Source organism: Cardiocondyla obscurior, linkage group LG09, assembly GCF_019399895.1.
Source record: "Cardiocondyla obscurior isolate alpha-2009 linkage group LG09, Cobs3.1, whole genome shotgun sequence".
NCBI lineage: Eukaryota > Metazoa > Arthropoda > Insecta > Hymenoptera > Formicidae > Cardiocondyla > Cardiocondyla obscurior.
Genome location: NC_091872.1, coordinates 3785049 through 3801947, shown reverse-complemented (window position 1 = coordinate 3801947; position 16899 = coordinate 3785049). Strand labels below are relative to the sequence as shown.

Here is a 16899-nt window from a genome sequence, read left to right as displayed (position 1 = left end):
AGGTTATAAAATAATGCCAAATATTACTCGTATATTGCTAATTATAAAAAAAAAAAAAAAAACTTATCTCGTTGCTATTAATTTATTCAACATATTGCAAAAACGTAGGTAAGAAGGAAACGGTAATGTGCAGACGAGAGAATTATGCGAACTAATAGAGTGCTGGATGAAAACTATGTCGGACGAGGGATCGGCGATTTGCCGGTTCGAGAATCCGGCTTATGACAATTCATGAATAATAACGTCGCGTAAGGAGGAACCGAAGGTACAGTTATATTTTCCACTCATTTCTACGCAGTACAGGTAGTACACGTTCAAGCGAGCATATAAGTACGTATGTCGGTACGAGCGCGCACCGGGTCACCCACTTCGTTTTTCATGAAGAACACGTACGTGACGGTGGCCCCTGGCCGACCAGTTCAGGATTCCCGAACTAGGGATAGATCGGCTTCGTATATACCGTAACGTTGGTGGAAAAAAGAAACATCCCGGGTACGGTAAAATTGTAGTTTATTTATTCGGCGGTAACGGAACGGCCAGACGAGATCGGCAAAAAGGAATCGCCTCTCCGATCGTGCCTAATAAATACTCGAAGGCCGCGAAGTAATTGATAACAATTGTGAAAGTAATTTGCAAATGCGAAACGTTCAACGTTCGACTTACATTCTCGCAAACTCATATTACAATTACTTAACAGACGATGCGCTCGCGCAATGTCTCTTCTATTACTGAATGTTACATTTTTAAGTTACACGTTTATACGTATTATTAAATTTGAACATATGTTCCCCGGCTTACAATTTCATAACGGTGAATGGCGGAATTCCTCGGCATCATTCATTCGTTTCGCGTTTAGATTTCAAGAATGAGCTGCGGACATACGCGGGGCAGCCATCGGCGCTTTTGCTGATTCACTTTAACAAATCTGTCCGTAACGAGAAGCGTTTATTAGCGAACGAGGTCCACTGAAATTATGCCGAGTTTATATCGTTCGATGCGTGGTTCAACGGCACCGTTATTTCTTCCTATGCGCGAAAAACAGCATGCGGGCTTACGTCTGTTACTGCAATTATCTAGGAAGGTGCGAAAGAGACTAAGAAAGCGCATAAATACGCGTGTGGGCGCAGCAAAACAAAATAAAAAATAAAAATAAAAAAATAAAATAAAATAAAATGCGTTACACTGTAAAAATGTAGGTTAATCGACAGCTCGAAGTAGAGCGAACCTTGCCACGTCTTGTAATTCGCGTCAGAAGGTAAGACATACGCCTTCAGGTATCCCTACGGTGACCTTCGCGGGATGTCACCTACTGTTTCGCTTTCCTTTCTCTTCCGTTGGCGCCGAACCGCGCGCCGATGAATGTGAGAAACGTCTCGCACGTGCGGAATGATATTTTAAATGCGAGCTTTATTGAGGCTGACGCTCCCTTGGATTAAATAAATTGTACGTTTAACAATCCTTGACGGCGGTTTTTTAAAGTGCCTGTTACTCACGACTGCTTTTCCAATACTCGCGCGAAGTTAATGAGCTTGTCCTTTCAAAATAATGTCTACATATTTAATTAATCATCTGTAGAAACGCAATATATTTCACTTATGTTTACTTCATTTTAGAAAATGTCTAAAAATTTTTCTGAAACTAATAAAGACTAATTAATTACATTTCTTATCTGTTCATAAATATAATTTTCAAGAAAATTAATTAAATGCATTCTTAAGAAAAAAAAAACAAAAAAAAACAGCATTTATATTGTTTACGATAAACGCTAGAAACTTTTTACGATAAACAGCAAGAGGCCAATTGCACGACTGTAAAATTTTATTGATACTTTATCGATCGCTTTGGCATTGTTACCGGTGCTCGTTAACGTATCGTTAAACTCCAACGAATACCATAGTTGTTTGCGTTCATTATCGTCATTTGCGTAGCTGCACACGATGAAGCCGTTTGTTAAACTAAACTCGCAAGTTCCATTCGATGCGTTTGGAAAAAAAAAATCTAGCTTAGACGATAGTGAATTAAACACGGAGATAAGGATCTATCGCGATAAAAATAATAAGAAATGTTCTTAAAAGCAACAAATATTACAGGATGGAAGGAACGCAAGGATAACGCAATTTGCATGTGAACCATAATTCCGCGTGCGATCGCGCTTTGCGTTCCAAGGTTCTCTCGAGTCTTATTTATTAGGTTTGTCATGACCCGTTGTATTAATACTAAGAAGGCGGGGCCTTTTACGGTTTCTTCTTCGAGTGTAAAGCACGCATTGCGTAACACAACGCCGACCATTGTGTCGTGCGACCGCGTGCTATGAGAAAAAGGCAGCTCGCGGGCGACATTGAGTCGCCATTTTTACGGAGCCGCGCGGAATCGTGTAACGTCCCTGTGAAGGTTGTGCGAAATGATATGTAATTGTACTAAGTTCGTCGGATTGTCGAAAAAAGCACGATTTTTTTTTCACGCGGTATTACACAGCTCGTAATAAAATACGTTCAAGAGATTCCAGCAAAATTAATTATCATGCAAGGATATCGCTCATTTAAATAAACGTAATATACTATATAGAAAACCAAATAGGTATTGGTCGTAAATGCACATTTGATTCATATAAATTTATAATGCAGAAGAGTTCTCCGTCGAAAATTTACCTCGTTGTTTTCTTATCAAAAAAAAAAAAAAAAAAATACACACGATAGCTTATCGCACTTTTTAAAATTCTTCAAGTCGTTAAAAGTCAATTTTATGAACATATTTTATACGTTACGGCGAAGTATTTTTGAGTAAACTGCGGTTGTCGTAAGAGTTGAAAATAATTTCAACATATTAGCTTTCAACAAAATTCTGCATCGGAGCAGCGTCGCTAATCGATTAAACGGGGGAGCTTAATCGCGCAACAGATGTTGCATTCGAACAAGGAGGACCGTCTTCCTTTTGCCCGCGATAAATCTATCGTGCATTAAGTGGGTGTTAAATGTAGGGTCGGGCACGATTAGGCTATTACTCCCTTTCACGCAGGGTACTAGGCGCGGTTCCGCGCGATAGGCGTCCTAAAATCGAAGGGACCCACCCGCGTCGTTCCGCAAATGCTATTTAGCACCTAATAAACACACTCGATTGAATTGACACCGAATGAATCTCAGTAATTGAACTGCACTCAAAGGAGTTTTACACTTCAATCTAAAAATTAAAATAAAATATTATAACGCAAAATCATCGAATTCTACAAACGTGAAAGCATACAAGACTTTATTTTTAAAGAACTAAACAATGCGATAGTAAATTTTTATATTTGTTCAAAGAACGCGAAATACCTACCGTCAACGTAAGATTAAATTTTTTTATCAACTCATTTAACGATCCGGTATGCAGTACATCTCTGGCTAATTAAGGCTCGAACCGAGGTCGACAGTAAATTAAATAGCTCGGTAATTGCGACCTGGATTTTTGTGAAAACACTTAAAGTAAAAAATTGCGAAAAAGATGTTTCGACTATGCGGTACATCAGATAGCGTTTAGTGCATCGTCGCCTCGATTATCGCGTGACGACCGATTATGATGGAAAGTTGCGCATCGGGTGAGAGAGGCACGATGAGCTAACGAGCATAACCGCCTTGTGCCGATTCGCGCTTTTGCAACTGAATTTTGAAATGGTTTCCCGATCGCGATTCACGACACGCGCTCAACGCCGGTGGTATCGAAGAGGCACGTTGGCCGGATGTAATGTATTGTAGCCGTAAGTCCTTTACACACAGATTTGAATGCAGTTCTTGTATCCAAGTTCATCGTAAAAGATCAAATAATAATTTGCATTATTGTCGAGTTATTATAGCGCTGTTGAATTATTAGAGAAATACATAAGTAGAGCATGTCAAAGTGAACTAAATTTGTAAGACTTGGCTCGATATTGTTACATAATTGTCTCTTACTCATAAAAAAAAAATCTACTTGGGAATTAACTCTTGTATGAACAATTTCGCTCCGGATGTTTTTCAAGTATACTCTAATATCTTAATTTTCTTCAATATACATATATGAATAAGTCCCAGAATCGGTAGAGTTAATCGGCCATTTAGCGTCGCGAATAAAATTCCGTTTTACTTTGCATTAAATTGCATTTCGGTCGCACGGCTCCTGACACTTTCACGATCGATGGATCGTTACTAAATTCCTCAGAGTACGTTACACTCGCCGTCAGGTGTTCACGGGACACGATCGCAACAATTGCGCTCAATCACGCCGCGATTCGCGAAATAACTGCGCGACAACGGTTTCTAAAACTCGATGGAATTTCTTTCCGAGAAGCAGAATCGGCCGTGATTTCACGAGTCGCGATCGTTGCCGTTATAGGTGCCGACATAATGCCTCGTTCTTATTCCTGGCGTGATTTCCTCGCCTCTTCCGCCGGCGGTGCGCTAGCTATGTAATTGGGTAACGAGAACGACCGTGCATTGTTACGAATACTCCTTCCCGACAGTCCTTCAACTCTTATCCTGTCCCGCCGTCGTGTTAACAGCGTTTTGTACTTTGATCGCGACTTTATTCCTCGCCGCTTACCTCATTCAAGGTCCGCGATAACTTTTGCATTCTTATCAGCAAATGCATTGCACATTGCCGGGCTGTATGCGGTCGCTAATTCTCGTACGTTTTTATGCATACTCGCGTATTATAGAAACGCTCGCGGAAAAAGACCGACACGGTTCGCCGTTGCGAAGTACGTTTACTCGAGGCTCGGTAACACAGCGCAAAATTAAATATCAAATATTGATTTATGGAAACGCAGCGAAATTGTGAGAGTCTTTCCGAAGTACAGTCAGGCGGGCGTAATTTTCATCGCCTTTAAACTCACAGCGGCTTCAATTGATGCCCCTATCGTCGCGCGGTGTCGTGTAATTATTCGATGCTCCATATACCGGGGCCCGGTCGTCGTACAGGATGGAAACTCGCGCGGATCGTTTAATAATAAATCGCCAATAACTCCGTTCCAGTTCCGTCAAGATGACCCAAATAATGCGCTTTTCGACCATCGCGGCAATAATCGGTGACAATTACGACAGCGTGTGGGTAGCAATGGGGGTTATTGGGCCGCGTAAGAGAAAGAAAGGAGAAAAAAAGGGGGAGGGCACGAGAGATGGGTTACGTTTTTGGATAATGACCCGCGCGCTCGGGCGCATCTTGTACGAAACGGATAATTGAAGTGGGTGCAACGTGATTAATTAACGTCCACGCATAAGCGGCCGCTGTACCGTCGGTCTTTTCGGCTTTTATATCGCGCTGATCGCTCGCCCTACGTTTCGCATCGCCATGAAACTGATTAATTAAGTAACAACTGTCTGTCAGATCAGCTGGACCTTTATTGCGCCCTGAAACTGTCCGAGCTATGCGTAATACTTCGGCATCGCCGCCGAGAGAAAGTCCGTTCTTTCGCAAAAAAGGAAAAACGTCCGCGGCACGCCGATTTCTTTCGCAGTAAATTTTCCACGACACGGACCCGGCCAACGTGTTATTATCCCACTAAGTTGTGACTCGTCTCGCGCGTAATGTCGATAGCGTAACATTTACGATCGTTCGATTCGCTTAATTGCCATGCCGAATTTCACGTAATAACGTTTAATTAAGCTCGCGGAAACGCGTGCACCGTTTGAACCCTCGGTATTATTTTTTTTTTTTTTTTTTTTTTTTTTATTACTCGCATATTTATGCAAAACGGCACTGCTCTCAACATCGGGTACGTACTTTCACTTTGCGTTATCTTGTGATTACGAAACAATTAAAGAGGTAATAATTTCTGATACACGTGATCGATATAATAATAGAAAATAGTTTGACATTTTAATTGACCAGCCGACCAAATCGACGTCAGTAAAAAAAAAAATTGTTATGTTTGAAAAACTATACAAATGTTGATAACTTCGTGAAAATAGTTCTTCGAGAAAGTTTCGAGAAATCGGTGAAAAAAATTGTCAATCCAAAGGTCGAGATCGCAACAGGTCCTATAAATATCTATTATCACAGAACGGAAGCGAGAACTTGCGGATATCCTATCGTGCCATCAATGATAAAAAAAAAGAAAAAGACATCGGTATGCACTTAGTAGTAGATATTTAAGTTTCACTCACGCTGCATAGAATGTTAATGAACTCTCCATCATTCATCTTCCCAGATAACAAAGTGTGCAAGTTTGATTCTAAAACTTATTCAAAAAGGCGGTTTCTTTCTAGTTTCAATTTATAGGCAAAATCAAATTAGCTCATTGCGTAATGTCGGCAAGATTCCGCAATTAACTAAATAGCAAGTGTAAAAAAAAATTATTATTGCTATTATAATAATGTACTTACAACTGATTAGCTATTGTAATTTGCACGCTGTACTCAGTCGGTTACAAAAATCTTGGATCGGTTTGTGAAACATTCGAAAGAAACAGTAGACGGCGCCACGAGATTAACCAATCTATTTTACCGATAGATCTATAGATCATTCGCCCAATGATCAAATGTCTAAAGACTGTTTTATTGATAATTGTTACTAATAATAACCTAATTACTTCATATAATTGATAAACTATTTAAAAATGTTTTGAATAAATATACAATATATTAAATATTGAGAAAATATGATTAAAAAATTCATTACCGTCTGAGTAGAAAATGATTTTAGGTTTGTAGTTTAGTAGATAATGTAACGAGAACGTTTTTCAGTTATTAAGTTCAATTACTTAATTTTATTTGCAACTCTAGTTGTTTAAAATAAATATAACAAGTCGCGTATTATTTGTCAATTTTAGAACACATTTTTTAAATGTTTCAATTTACATATGCATTCTGCGTAAGAATAAACATAGTTAAGGGAAACATCTTTGGTACTTCATGTATACCGGTATCTATTTCGCGTATTTTAAGAACGCGCTTTCAGACCATATTAAGACTACAGGTGCGAAAGGAATAATCATTTTCGTCTCCGTTTTTTTCGTCGTCGTCACGATTCCTTCCACGTTATTTCTTTATTTCGCTGGCAGTTAAAAAAAAAATGAAGGAAGCAAACACTTGGCAGAGTTCTTTGCAACAGTCCGCCTGTCACAAAGGAATCTTTTATTATCTTGCGCTTATTGCAGCCACCTTTCGAGTCCTTTGCGACGGAATTTCTTTCGCATCGAAGCGTGACGGGCGGCTCAATGGGTCGCGAAAAAAGTGAAATCTTCTCTCTTAGGAGAGCAACTTTATTTATCGCGGGACTCTACTTTCGATTCCATTAACAGCTATAGGACAATCAACGTTACTTACCATCGACGTGAAATAAAACTTTTCGAATTCTCGCTCATGAAGACGCGCCGACGTTAGGTTTGCCGCTGCGTGCTGTGCGTGCTTTGATAGAATATCCTCGCCTTTCTTGCAAAGCCACGATAGTATCTGCAATAAAAAGAAACCCCAAACAGTTGTATTAATTTAAATCGCAAAAATATTCTATGTATAAGACTTCAAAAAATCTAGCAATTATTATTTAGCATTATAATTATTTTTTAAAGAAAAATAAGTATACTCTAAAGACTTAGTTCGATCAGAGCATTAAATTGCTTTTATTTTGTCATGCTTGATGATTGATAATCTATATTTTAGGCACGATTGCTTTTAGTACTTCCTTTTTTGAAATGAGTTATCGAATAAGTCGCAAGCAAAGCCATACCTATACATGAAGTGATGCTTTATAACGTAACCGGTCTTAAAAGAAACCGAAGGCATAATTTACGTTGGACGTAAAAATTATTTTGGGTTCTCTTCCTTTTTCTCTCTCTCTTTTTTTCTCTCTTAAATCCGTAAATTTTCTTCCGAGAATACTATATCGCAAAATAAAAAATATGTAAAAATCTTTGAATATTACTCTCGTATATTGATAATGTTAAATAATAAATATTAAAAAATTAAATATTCCAATAAAACAGGAATTCTTAGAGAACAATGTATACGGCTTTACCTCACGCAATGAAAATGTTGACTGTACAGTGAGAAATTTTCCATAAACTTTTCTGTCGGCTATCCTTGACTTCCCAACATTTCACGATTTGCTTACGTTAATTTCATTTAATATTACATATGTATTATACACATAAATTAATCACCGGCGAGAATACGTTGATTTTCAATTCAATTCGATGGTCAATTCGTTCGAGAGATGTAACAAGACTGCACCAGCAGCTCGACGATCTCGTCGGAAATTAGTCACGTCTTACGCAATTCTATTCCGAGAAGATCTTCCACTGATGCTCGCGATATTGCCCGTTATGCAATCGCACGATCTTCATTGTGACGTAATCGAACAATCGTACGACAGAAGTGATTCTCTGATAACGATCGGTCCATGTCAAACGCGCTCCCGCTCGATATTGCCACATTTATCGCCGTGCTCCAGAACTTTCAAACAAACAGACATATCGCTTGGGGAATTATTGCCTGACTTATGACGACTTAATATACGCGCTCTGGTCGAAATAATAAATCGTTCGCGTAATGATTCAAACAGTATATATATTTCTTAGACAGCTACGACGAAAAAGCATTGCAAAATATAATAGATTTAATCTTCAAAATTGCAGACACTTGTTTTAATTACGCGTTCACGTGAACGTGCAGAAGTGAAAAACAGGAAACTTACGAAACAAGTTGTCATAAGCGACAACGATAATTTGCAACGACGTGTATTCAAATGTATTAAGACATTCTAAATATCGAATAGTAAAATTATCGTTACTTTTTATCGCATAGAATAAAGTATTAATTCGATTAAAAGCCGCGATCAAGGGATAAGTTCGATTTTATTTCTTGCTTTTCCTGTTCTTTTTCCTCAAACGAGGATTGGCTTCGTTCGTATCGCTTTTGCGAAGAAGCTGGACCTTATCGAGGGACCACGGTCGGACCCGAGGAGAAACGGAAACCGCTTCGATCATAAGCAAACCGTGGGATATTTGGGTCACTGGGCCGCGTTAGGTGAGCCGCCGATCGTATGTCGTGCATACGGGCTCCGCACAACACGCCGGGATCCTTCGAGCGCGCAAACTGCTTGCTGCGGAATGGTAGTGTGGGATCAGGCAGTGAATTTCGCGTATCAGCTTCGATCATTCGTGTACAATTTATCTCACGCATAGATCGCGCTCGGGAATCACGCACATCGCCACGATTTCTACGTAAATATGTTAAGAACGGGTACGCGCGATGTGCATTGTACAGATTAGAAGATGGTATTTATGCCTCGTGTCCATTCGAACCACCAAGCGTTCTATTTCATTAAATACACGCGACGACAGAAATGTGTAACAAGAGTCAGTCACATCTTCATTTCCAGAACGGTTATTTTTATCGAGCGAATATTATGTAACGGAACACAAAAATTTATTTTCAAAAAATACGAACGTGATGAAGAATGACTGACTGCTTGTTCATCATTAATTATTTGCGATAAGAAATAATTACGGGACGCAAAATATTTTTTTTTTTAATATTAAATGCAGGTATATCAAACGAGTGCCGGGTGTTTTTGCAACTTCTCGACTCTGAACGTTGAGTTATCGATCGGTCGGGGAGGCAAACGTGGGAAATGAAAGTTAAATCACGCGCTAACTAATGTACACACTCCGCATCGGCTATAAAATGATTATAATATATCATCATCCGAGAATTATATGCATTAAGTGCCGCCGGTATTTAAAATCGGGCATACAAATATTTCGCGCGCGACACGACTGGAGAGTTACGCTCAACCCGACTACGGATTATTTTTTCTAGATCCTCTGCTGAGAGTAAGATGTGTCATATGGATCGAAAGTATCGAGCGGTACATTAAGCACGTGGGAAGTAAAAACTAAACCACGCGCCAAAACGACACGCGTCTCGTTCTCGTTACAAAATTAACGTTGTAAATCACCGTGTCACAGTTTCATTCATCGACACGTTAGCGAAGGTGATCGCTCTCAACGTCACACATTCTAGAGAGAAATCGCAAGAACTATGCAGCCACAAGAAACCCGAAGCGTACAATGAGCATCTCATTATCACATTTTTAAACTTTTTTTTATTCTCGCCTGAATCTTGACGACAATATAATTGTACACGACTGATTGAGCTTCTAAAGTCTTTTTTTTTTTTTACGACGCTTGCAATGTCTCTGACAATGTGTTGCTTGACATAAATAAAAATACAACATAGAATTTTAAACAGAGCCAGGGTATCCATACGAAATAAACTTTCAAAAGGTTCCACGAGCTTCGTAAGATTATAAATATTCACTATCGGTGGAAAGTATTACAAGAGCTGAGACCTTTTGCCACGCGGTTAATGCTAATTCTCATCTCGTAGCGAACACGGTTTCGATATCGAATGCGGAGTTGTCGGTGTAAAGTGGAAAAAATCACGTACCTAAGCGCGCACTAAAAAGAAAAAAGAAAAAAAGAGTTGCTCGTATCGATTTGAATATCGTTAATGAATTCGATACGCCACTCGGCTATTACTACCGAAACGAACGACGTAAGATGCAACACCGGGTCTCGTATCGTCCCGTTAAGGGAAAGATATACGGAAATCTCTTCGATCATAAGCAGACCTTAGGTTATACGGGTCACTGGGCCGTGCTAAGTGAACGACGATCAAATACCGTAAACGTGTGTGCGGGCACAGCCCGCGTGTGCGCGAGGCGTGTACGTGTACGAGACGAGGTGAGTCAGGTGCGAGCGTGCAAACGAATGTTGCATCGGATCTCCTCCTCTTCCATCACCACCTTCTCTTCCACGATGCAACGCGCAGCGATCTCACGCGTCGCGACCTCGACGTGGACCGCGTGCGTTTTATCTCACCTCCACAAGCTAAGGCGTGCAAACGCGCGCACGAGCGTGCACGCCTAACGGGCGATAGGTATTTAGGTTCCGTCGTGGCGCGAGGCTCTCTACCGAGACGACGCTTCCGCATCTGCGGCGCATCTTCTCACGCGGACCGCGTGGACCGCGCGATCGCTTATCGCTTATGGAAAACGCGACGATGTTCGATTCGACACCCCGAACCCGCGACGGTGTCGTTATGACTTCGCCGACTACAACGCCGGCCAATTACCGATACCGTGTACGTTTGGAGGAAAGAATGACGCGGACCGCAAGTACGTGGGAGTGGGTGACGCGTTCGACCACCTGGTCCACGATATATGCATATGAGAGTTGAATAGGCTGAATAGCCTTTCGGATAAATCGTCGCTCGGTGCACGAAAAGGCGTATCTCGATAGCGATTATTTGATTGGAGAACCGTTCGAGAAACTCAAAGGGTACAGATAAAATAAAAGACGTGCGTGTAATTTACTCTATATTCTCTAAATTCAATTAAATTATTAATTAAAGCCAATTGTTGTACGACAAGTAACCTGCAAATGCATAAGAAATAAAATTAACGCAAGGTCTGTTATTCCGTAAAAGGCAGCGCCAACCATATGCTTTTACACTTTACAATTCATTCTTTTTGAAAACCAACAAAATTATAATATAATTGTAAGAAATTTTTGTTAAAAGCCAATTATTAAAGCGTTGAAATATCATAATCTGTTGAATTGGGTATTCACAAAGTATTATACATCGCGCATTTTATTACCTCGTGCATCAATAAAAAGGATATTGTTATCGCGTTGAACGGTCATAAGCATCTCTGTATTTCGCTTAATTACCCGGGCGCACACGCGAAAGTAAAGTCGTGCCACGTGAGAGCTAATTCGATCGAAAGTATACTGAGTTTTTGTCGTGGAGAGGTGCTTTTATTCCCGTCGGACCCCGGAGCACGATTCTCCGCCGCTTCCTCTCACCTTGCGATGAAGATTTTCGTCGCGGTAACGACGTACCTTTCTGAAACCTGCGTTTTACGACACTGCCTCGTTTGAGTTTCGGGACGCGAGCCTCGTTTTATCGTCCCAGATACGTGGCGGCACGGCTTGTCGGCGGACGAAAGGAAAGAGGGCGACGAACCAGGAACACGATCGCTTAGCTCGGAGGGCTGCCGAGACCCGAATTTTTATTTCGCGATGACAGAACTATTTGCGCCGGTTGGTTCGCACGCCCGCTTTTTGTCTTCAGGCCGGTCGCGCGCGTTGCAAATTAACATGTCGCAATCCCGTAATGCAATAATACACGCGACGGATGCATACAGATTTTTACGAAGCCTCGAAACAATCGTAACTCATAACTTCGATCCTTTAACACCGTGAATAAAGAGCGCGTTTGTTTAACATTACAAGTATTTAAAAGACGAAATGAGTGTGTCACTTAAAAGAAGTCAAACGATTTAACAGTTCGATGGACAATTCAGCGAATTATCGTATTATACGACTATATGGATAATTTAAGTTTCCGAGATGCACGAGACTGATTAAAAAGCGAACGGCGTGGTCGCCGATTTGTCGACAGAAGGACTCGCCGCCGGTATTCAAAGCGCGATTAATTGAAAGTTTCACCCTCGACGAGTAGCTTTGCAATTTATCTTCGTCCACGTGACGCACGGCTATTCCCCGCTGAATGCACCACGAATATTCAACGAGGTGCCTTTCGACCGCGATCTAACGAACGAAATTAACACCTAATTTTAAGCCGCGCGTCTGGAAGTGTTAAGTATATACATAATCAATTAACTCCGCGAAGATTTAGAATCTCTAACTGTTAACGATAGACACATATTCAAGCTTCGGGTAATTCTAATCGACATATAACTTATACGTAATAAATTAATTAATTAACATTATACATAATTAAACTTTAATCATATATGTATATACAATAAAGCTTTTGTTATGACTAATTAGCAGCGACATATAAATCACAAAATACTAATAAACGTCATGATAAAGCGAACCGTGATGTAGCTAAAATATTTCTCAGAAAATTGATGAGAGAAAAGAACTTTATACCACGGCGTCCCGTAGAGTTGGAAAGGATTGATTGTCAATAGAGAACAATCAGAGAGGAACGAAGCGCCGTTCGAGAAGGACTGTACGGTGTGAGGTTCGACGCGCGATTTATTCGTTCAGTCATTTTTCGCGCTTTGACGTTGATACCATCTCACTATGGGACAAGCGGTTTGTTTCTCCGATCTGTGCGTCGCGAACCCAGCCAGGATTAATGGCTCGATGCGGCCGAACGCCGGTGCGGGTCGCCCACGCGAGAATCCGCGATTCGCTATCGTTCGAAGTTTGATTTCCGTTTCGCGCGAACGTACGTCCAGTCAATTGAACCGTAACGCACGTAAAACGCGCGTGAACGATTGTCGATATGATCAAATTTGATTGACATAGTAATTTAGATATCAAATCATTGCAACGGATATTGCGAATGACGAATGAGAGGAAAGAGATAAAATATTATATCCCCACTCGGGGTGCACAATTGTGATCGTGATATACGTAATCCTTGCCTCTGCGAGCGATATATGAAAACGATTCGCGCGCGATAACTCATATTCGACTATCCGAAACCTGTGAACGAAAGCAATTTCTCGAGATTTCCAATAGCACGATACACATTCGGCTTACAGAAATATACAAACGATTAAAATCTGATTATTCCGTTACTTATGTCAGTCTGTTTAAGATACCGGGCCATACTTTAAAAGAACAAATGTAATAATTTTATGACGATAGCATCCGCGTCACACATGTCCGTCGTATATCAATGATCGACAACTGTTAATCATTTTCCTGCGACCCGCAAGCCGAGTACTCCGAGTCAATTCCCCGAAGAACTCGGAAGATCGAATCGCTCGTCGGATCGAATTCCCCGCACAAGCGCGCGCTTGTCAAGCCAAACGCGAACTTGACAGCACGCTATCAGTCAACGGTGGGACGAGATGTGGGAACATCGTGAGATGAGATTTATCGTACACAGTGCGCCGATCGTGAATAAAATCTGAGGCGGAGATATCGCGCACGCACCAGTGAATATGATACTTTTGTCTGTCCGAAGATTGATTCGCCCGGGACTTAATTCTAAGCGTCGCGGACGTAATATCGCCGTGTATGAATCGCGGAGCGATGATTAATAGAGCGTGCACCGCACGTCGAACGTTGGTCATCGGAGGAGACAAATTGAAATACTTTATATTCATGAGCTATTTGATATTTTCTTTTAAAGACCATATAGGTAACGCACGCCGCGAGATTACTTCGTGCGATCGTGAGCTTAAAGGACTCTATCGCGTCGATTTAAAAGGTACAAACCGAAATTCGTCTTGACCAGCGGCTAAAGGTATCGAATGGTAGGGCTATACATATATGCGCGCAATCAACGTCTCAATGAATAATCACACCGCCAAAGACTTGCTCTTACTAAGGCCTCTCATCCCTCTTCTCAACGCAGAAAAGATGGGATTGCAAACAAGATTGGCACGATCCGATCCGGGCAAGAATTCGACTCTTAATAAAAAAAAAAAAACTTGAGATAACAATAAGAAAAAATAAATAACTTTTACATGTAATTAATTTATTTCACTGATCTATAAAATTAATCAGTTATTATTAATTGATTGATAATAAAAAGTAGATATACAGAGGAATAGACGCGACGATCAAAAGTACAATATTATATTGACATTTACATTAAAGTTATTATATAACGCGAATAGAACTTATTACTTGATGACATCTCGCAGAACACGGTTAATATTAATCTCTCCATGCAACTGTAACTTTATAATTTGCATAAACATTGATGAAAGCGGACATAATGACGATTGAATTATAGTTATGGCATTGACTGTCGGTTTATGTACGCGAGAAAATAATGTTTTTGTCATAATCATTAACGCGCTTAGGAAGTGAAACGCTCAGTGTGTGGTGACTAGTTAAAGCTTTTATTACGCTACTATAATACCGGCATGAGTCTGCATAACATAAGTTCGGACCACTGACTGCATTACGTGGTTAGATAAAAATCTTGCAGCACTATATTATTTTCAATTTACAATCTCATTTAAATACCCGGAAATTCATTGAATGCTCGAAATATTCCTGCGTATTAATACCGTATAATTTTTTAATCAATTTTACAAGTGGCGAAACACAATTACGTATAACGATCTGATAAAATTTTATCAGATGATTGATAACTAATCGATTTGCGTGCAGCTTCTGATACCGATTTTTAATAGCGCGAAGTTGTGGAACGCGCGAGTTTCTGGCGTGCGTAGTATGTATCATACATAGTAAATAGATCGGTACGAGACGTTCGAGACAAATGTCATTTCACTGCAGATCGATGCGAAGGTATCGTTTCGCGACGGCTATCGGTGTCGTCGCGGATCTCGCGCACCGACGATTGCTCGGTGCCACCCCAGATCGCGGTTAAGAAAGGAAAATAAGAACAGGCCGGCGTGTCAAGGAGTGCTTCTCTTACACGGAGAAGAAGTTCGCGAAGTAATGAGGATACAATTTACTCCTAATAAGAAGATACGCATCATATTTTACGAGCGGATTTCTCGCTTCCGCACCGTGTAAGACAGTTCTCCGCTATAAACTCGGTGCGCATACACTCTTTACCATTAAAAGGCGCGAATGTCTTAATGAGCAGGGCCATAAGAAGAACAAAATCCGTAAGTTCTCGATATCCTTCGTGACCGTATAACGAGGTTCCGCCGTTTTTGCAGCCCGCTTTCGCGATAAGACGGCAATCAGGAATATGCGCGCGAAATTACGTACCCTGCAAGATTCGTAATTTCTCCCTTAAAGCAATTGAGATTCTAATTAGAGAGACCCCAAAGTGAGGGAAAGAGTTGGGTATATATATATGTATATATCTAAGCATAGGAGTATCTGATTCTTCACTCGTTCTAAGACCAATTCGAGAAAAGATCGAGTAATGAAGGAACGGATGAAAATGCGACTCGCTGAACTCGGAAACTTAGATAAAACGAGCCTCGATTAATCGCGCTATTAAACTTCCGGTATCAGCGAGCCCATCGGGGCCATCTGCTCTAATGACGTCCCGACTGCACTCTAGTACCGAGTTCACGTCTATCGATAGAAACGATTCGAACGAGGGAACTGCGTTCGGTGTATAGGAAGGTTAGAGACGCCAACTGATTACGCAGCTACGAAGAAAGGGATCGCGCAGACCGGTGTGTTACATACACGAAGGAAAGGACTCGCTGCGGAGAGAGAGCCGAGATTATAGTTATTACTGTAATAAAGATACATGGTTTGTTTGTACTCCGATCCGAGGGGGGGAGAGAGAAGAGGGTGCCCCGTCCTCGCTAGTCGGGTTTGTTACGATTTATTTGCCCGCGAGCCGAGGAAGCATTACCGCGCCGAGGCCGACGCGACGTTGATTTCGTGATACCATCAAACCCGCTCGAGCCTTTCTTCCGAATAATTTGTCAAGAAATTCGTACGCTTGTAAAATACTCCAAGTCGGATCTGTCGTCGAATAATAGGCTTATCTATTTCCACTGCCTCTTTTCTTTTTTTTCTTTTTTTTTTTTTTTTTTTTGCCGGTCAAAACGCGGCTACACAGATTACACGTATAATTGTATAGGTACATAAATGAGAACTCAATTGAACCGATGCGAAAGCGGTATCGCGTTTTATACAAATTATTCGCCGAAAGGGTTTTACCGAAGATTAAGCTCTTAACGAAGAATTCCATTCGCGATATCACTCGTGCTCGTAAAGTATCACTTGCGCGTCGTTACACGGGAGCGAGAGAGTTTTGTTGAAAATCTAATTTACAACCGCAGATTGCGATCGTGCAGATTACGGGTTATGGATTACAGATTACAGGTTACAGACGCTCGTTACGACGGTCTGCCGGTTGTTCGCGGGTTCTAATTTGCCGGCGCAAAAAAAGGACGTCGGTGCCATCTGCGATTCCGATAGAAGCCCGTAGTCTTATCTGTTGCCGC

At 41.0% G+C, this 16899-nt stretch overlaps 1 protein-coding gene across 2 annotated transcripts in view; it reads right to left on the bottom strand.

Moving 5' to 3' along the window:
* LOC139105699 (pleckstrin homology domain-containing family G member 4B) overlaps nt 1-16899 on the bottom strand; it is a 223471-nt gene that overhangs the window by 36110 nt on the left and 170462 nt on the right. For both annotated transcript variants that reach the window (XM_070661946.1, XM_070661947.1), the window contains exon 13: nt 7278-7403. In XM_070661946.1, the coding sequence (XP_070518047.1) occupies nt 7278-7403 (126 nt within the window). The remainder of the gene's footprint in view (nt 1-7277; nt 7404-16899) is intronic.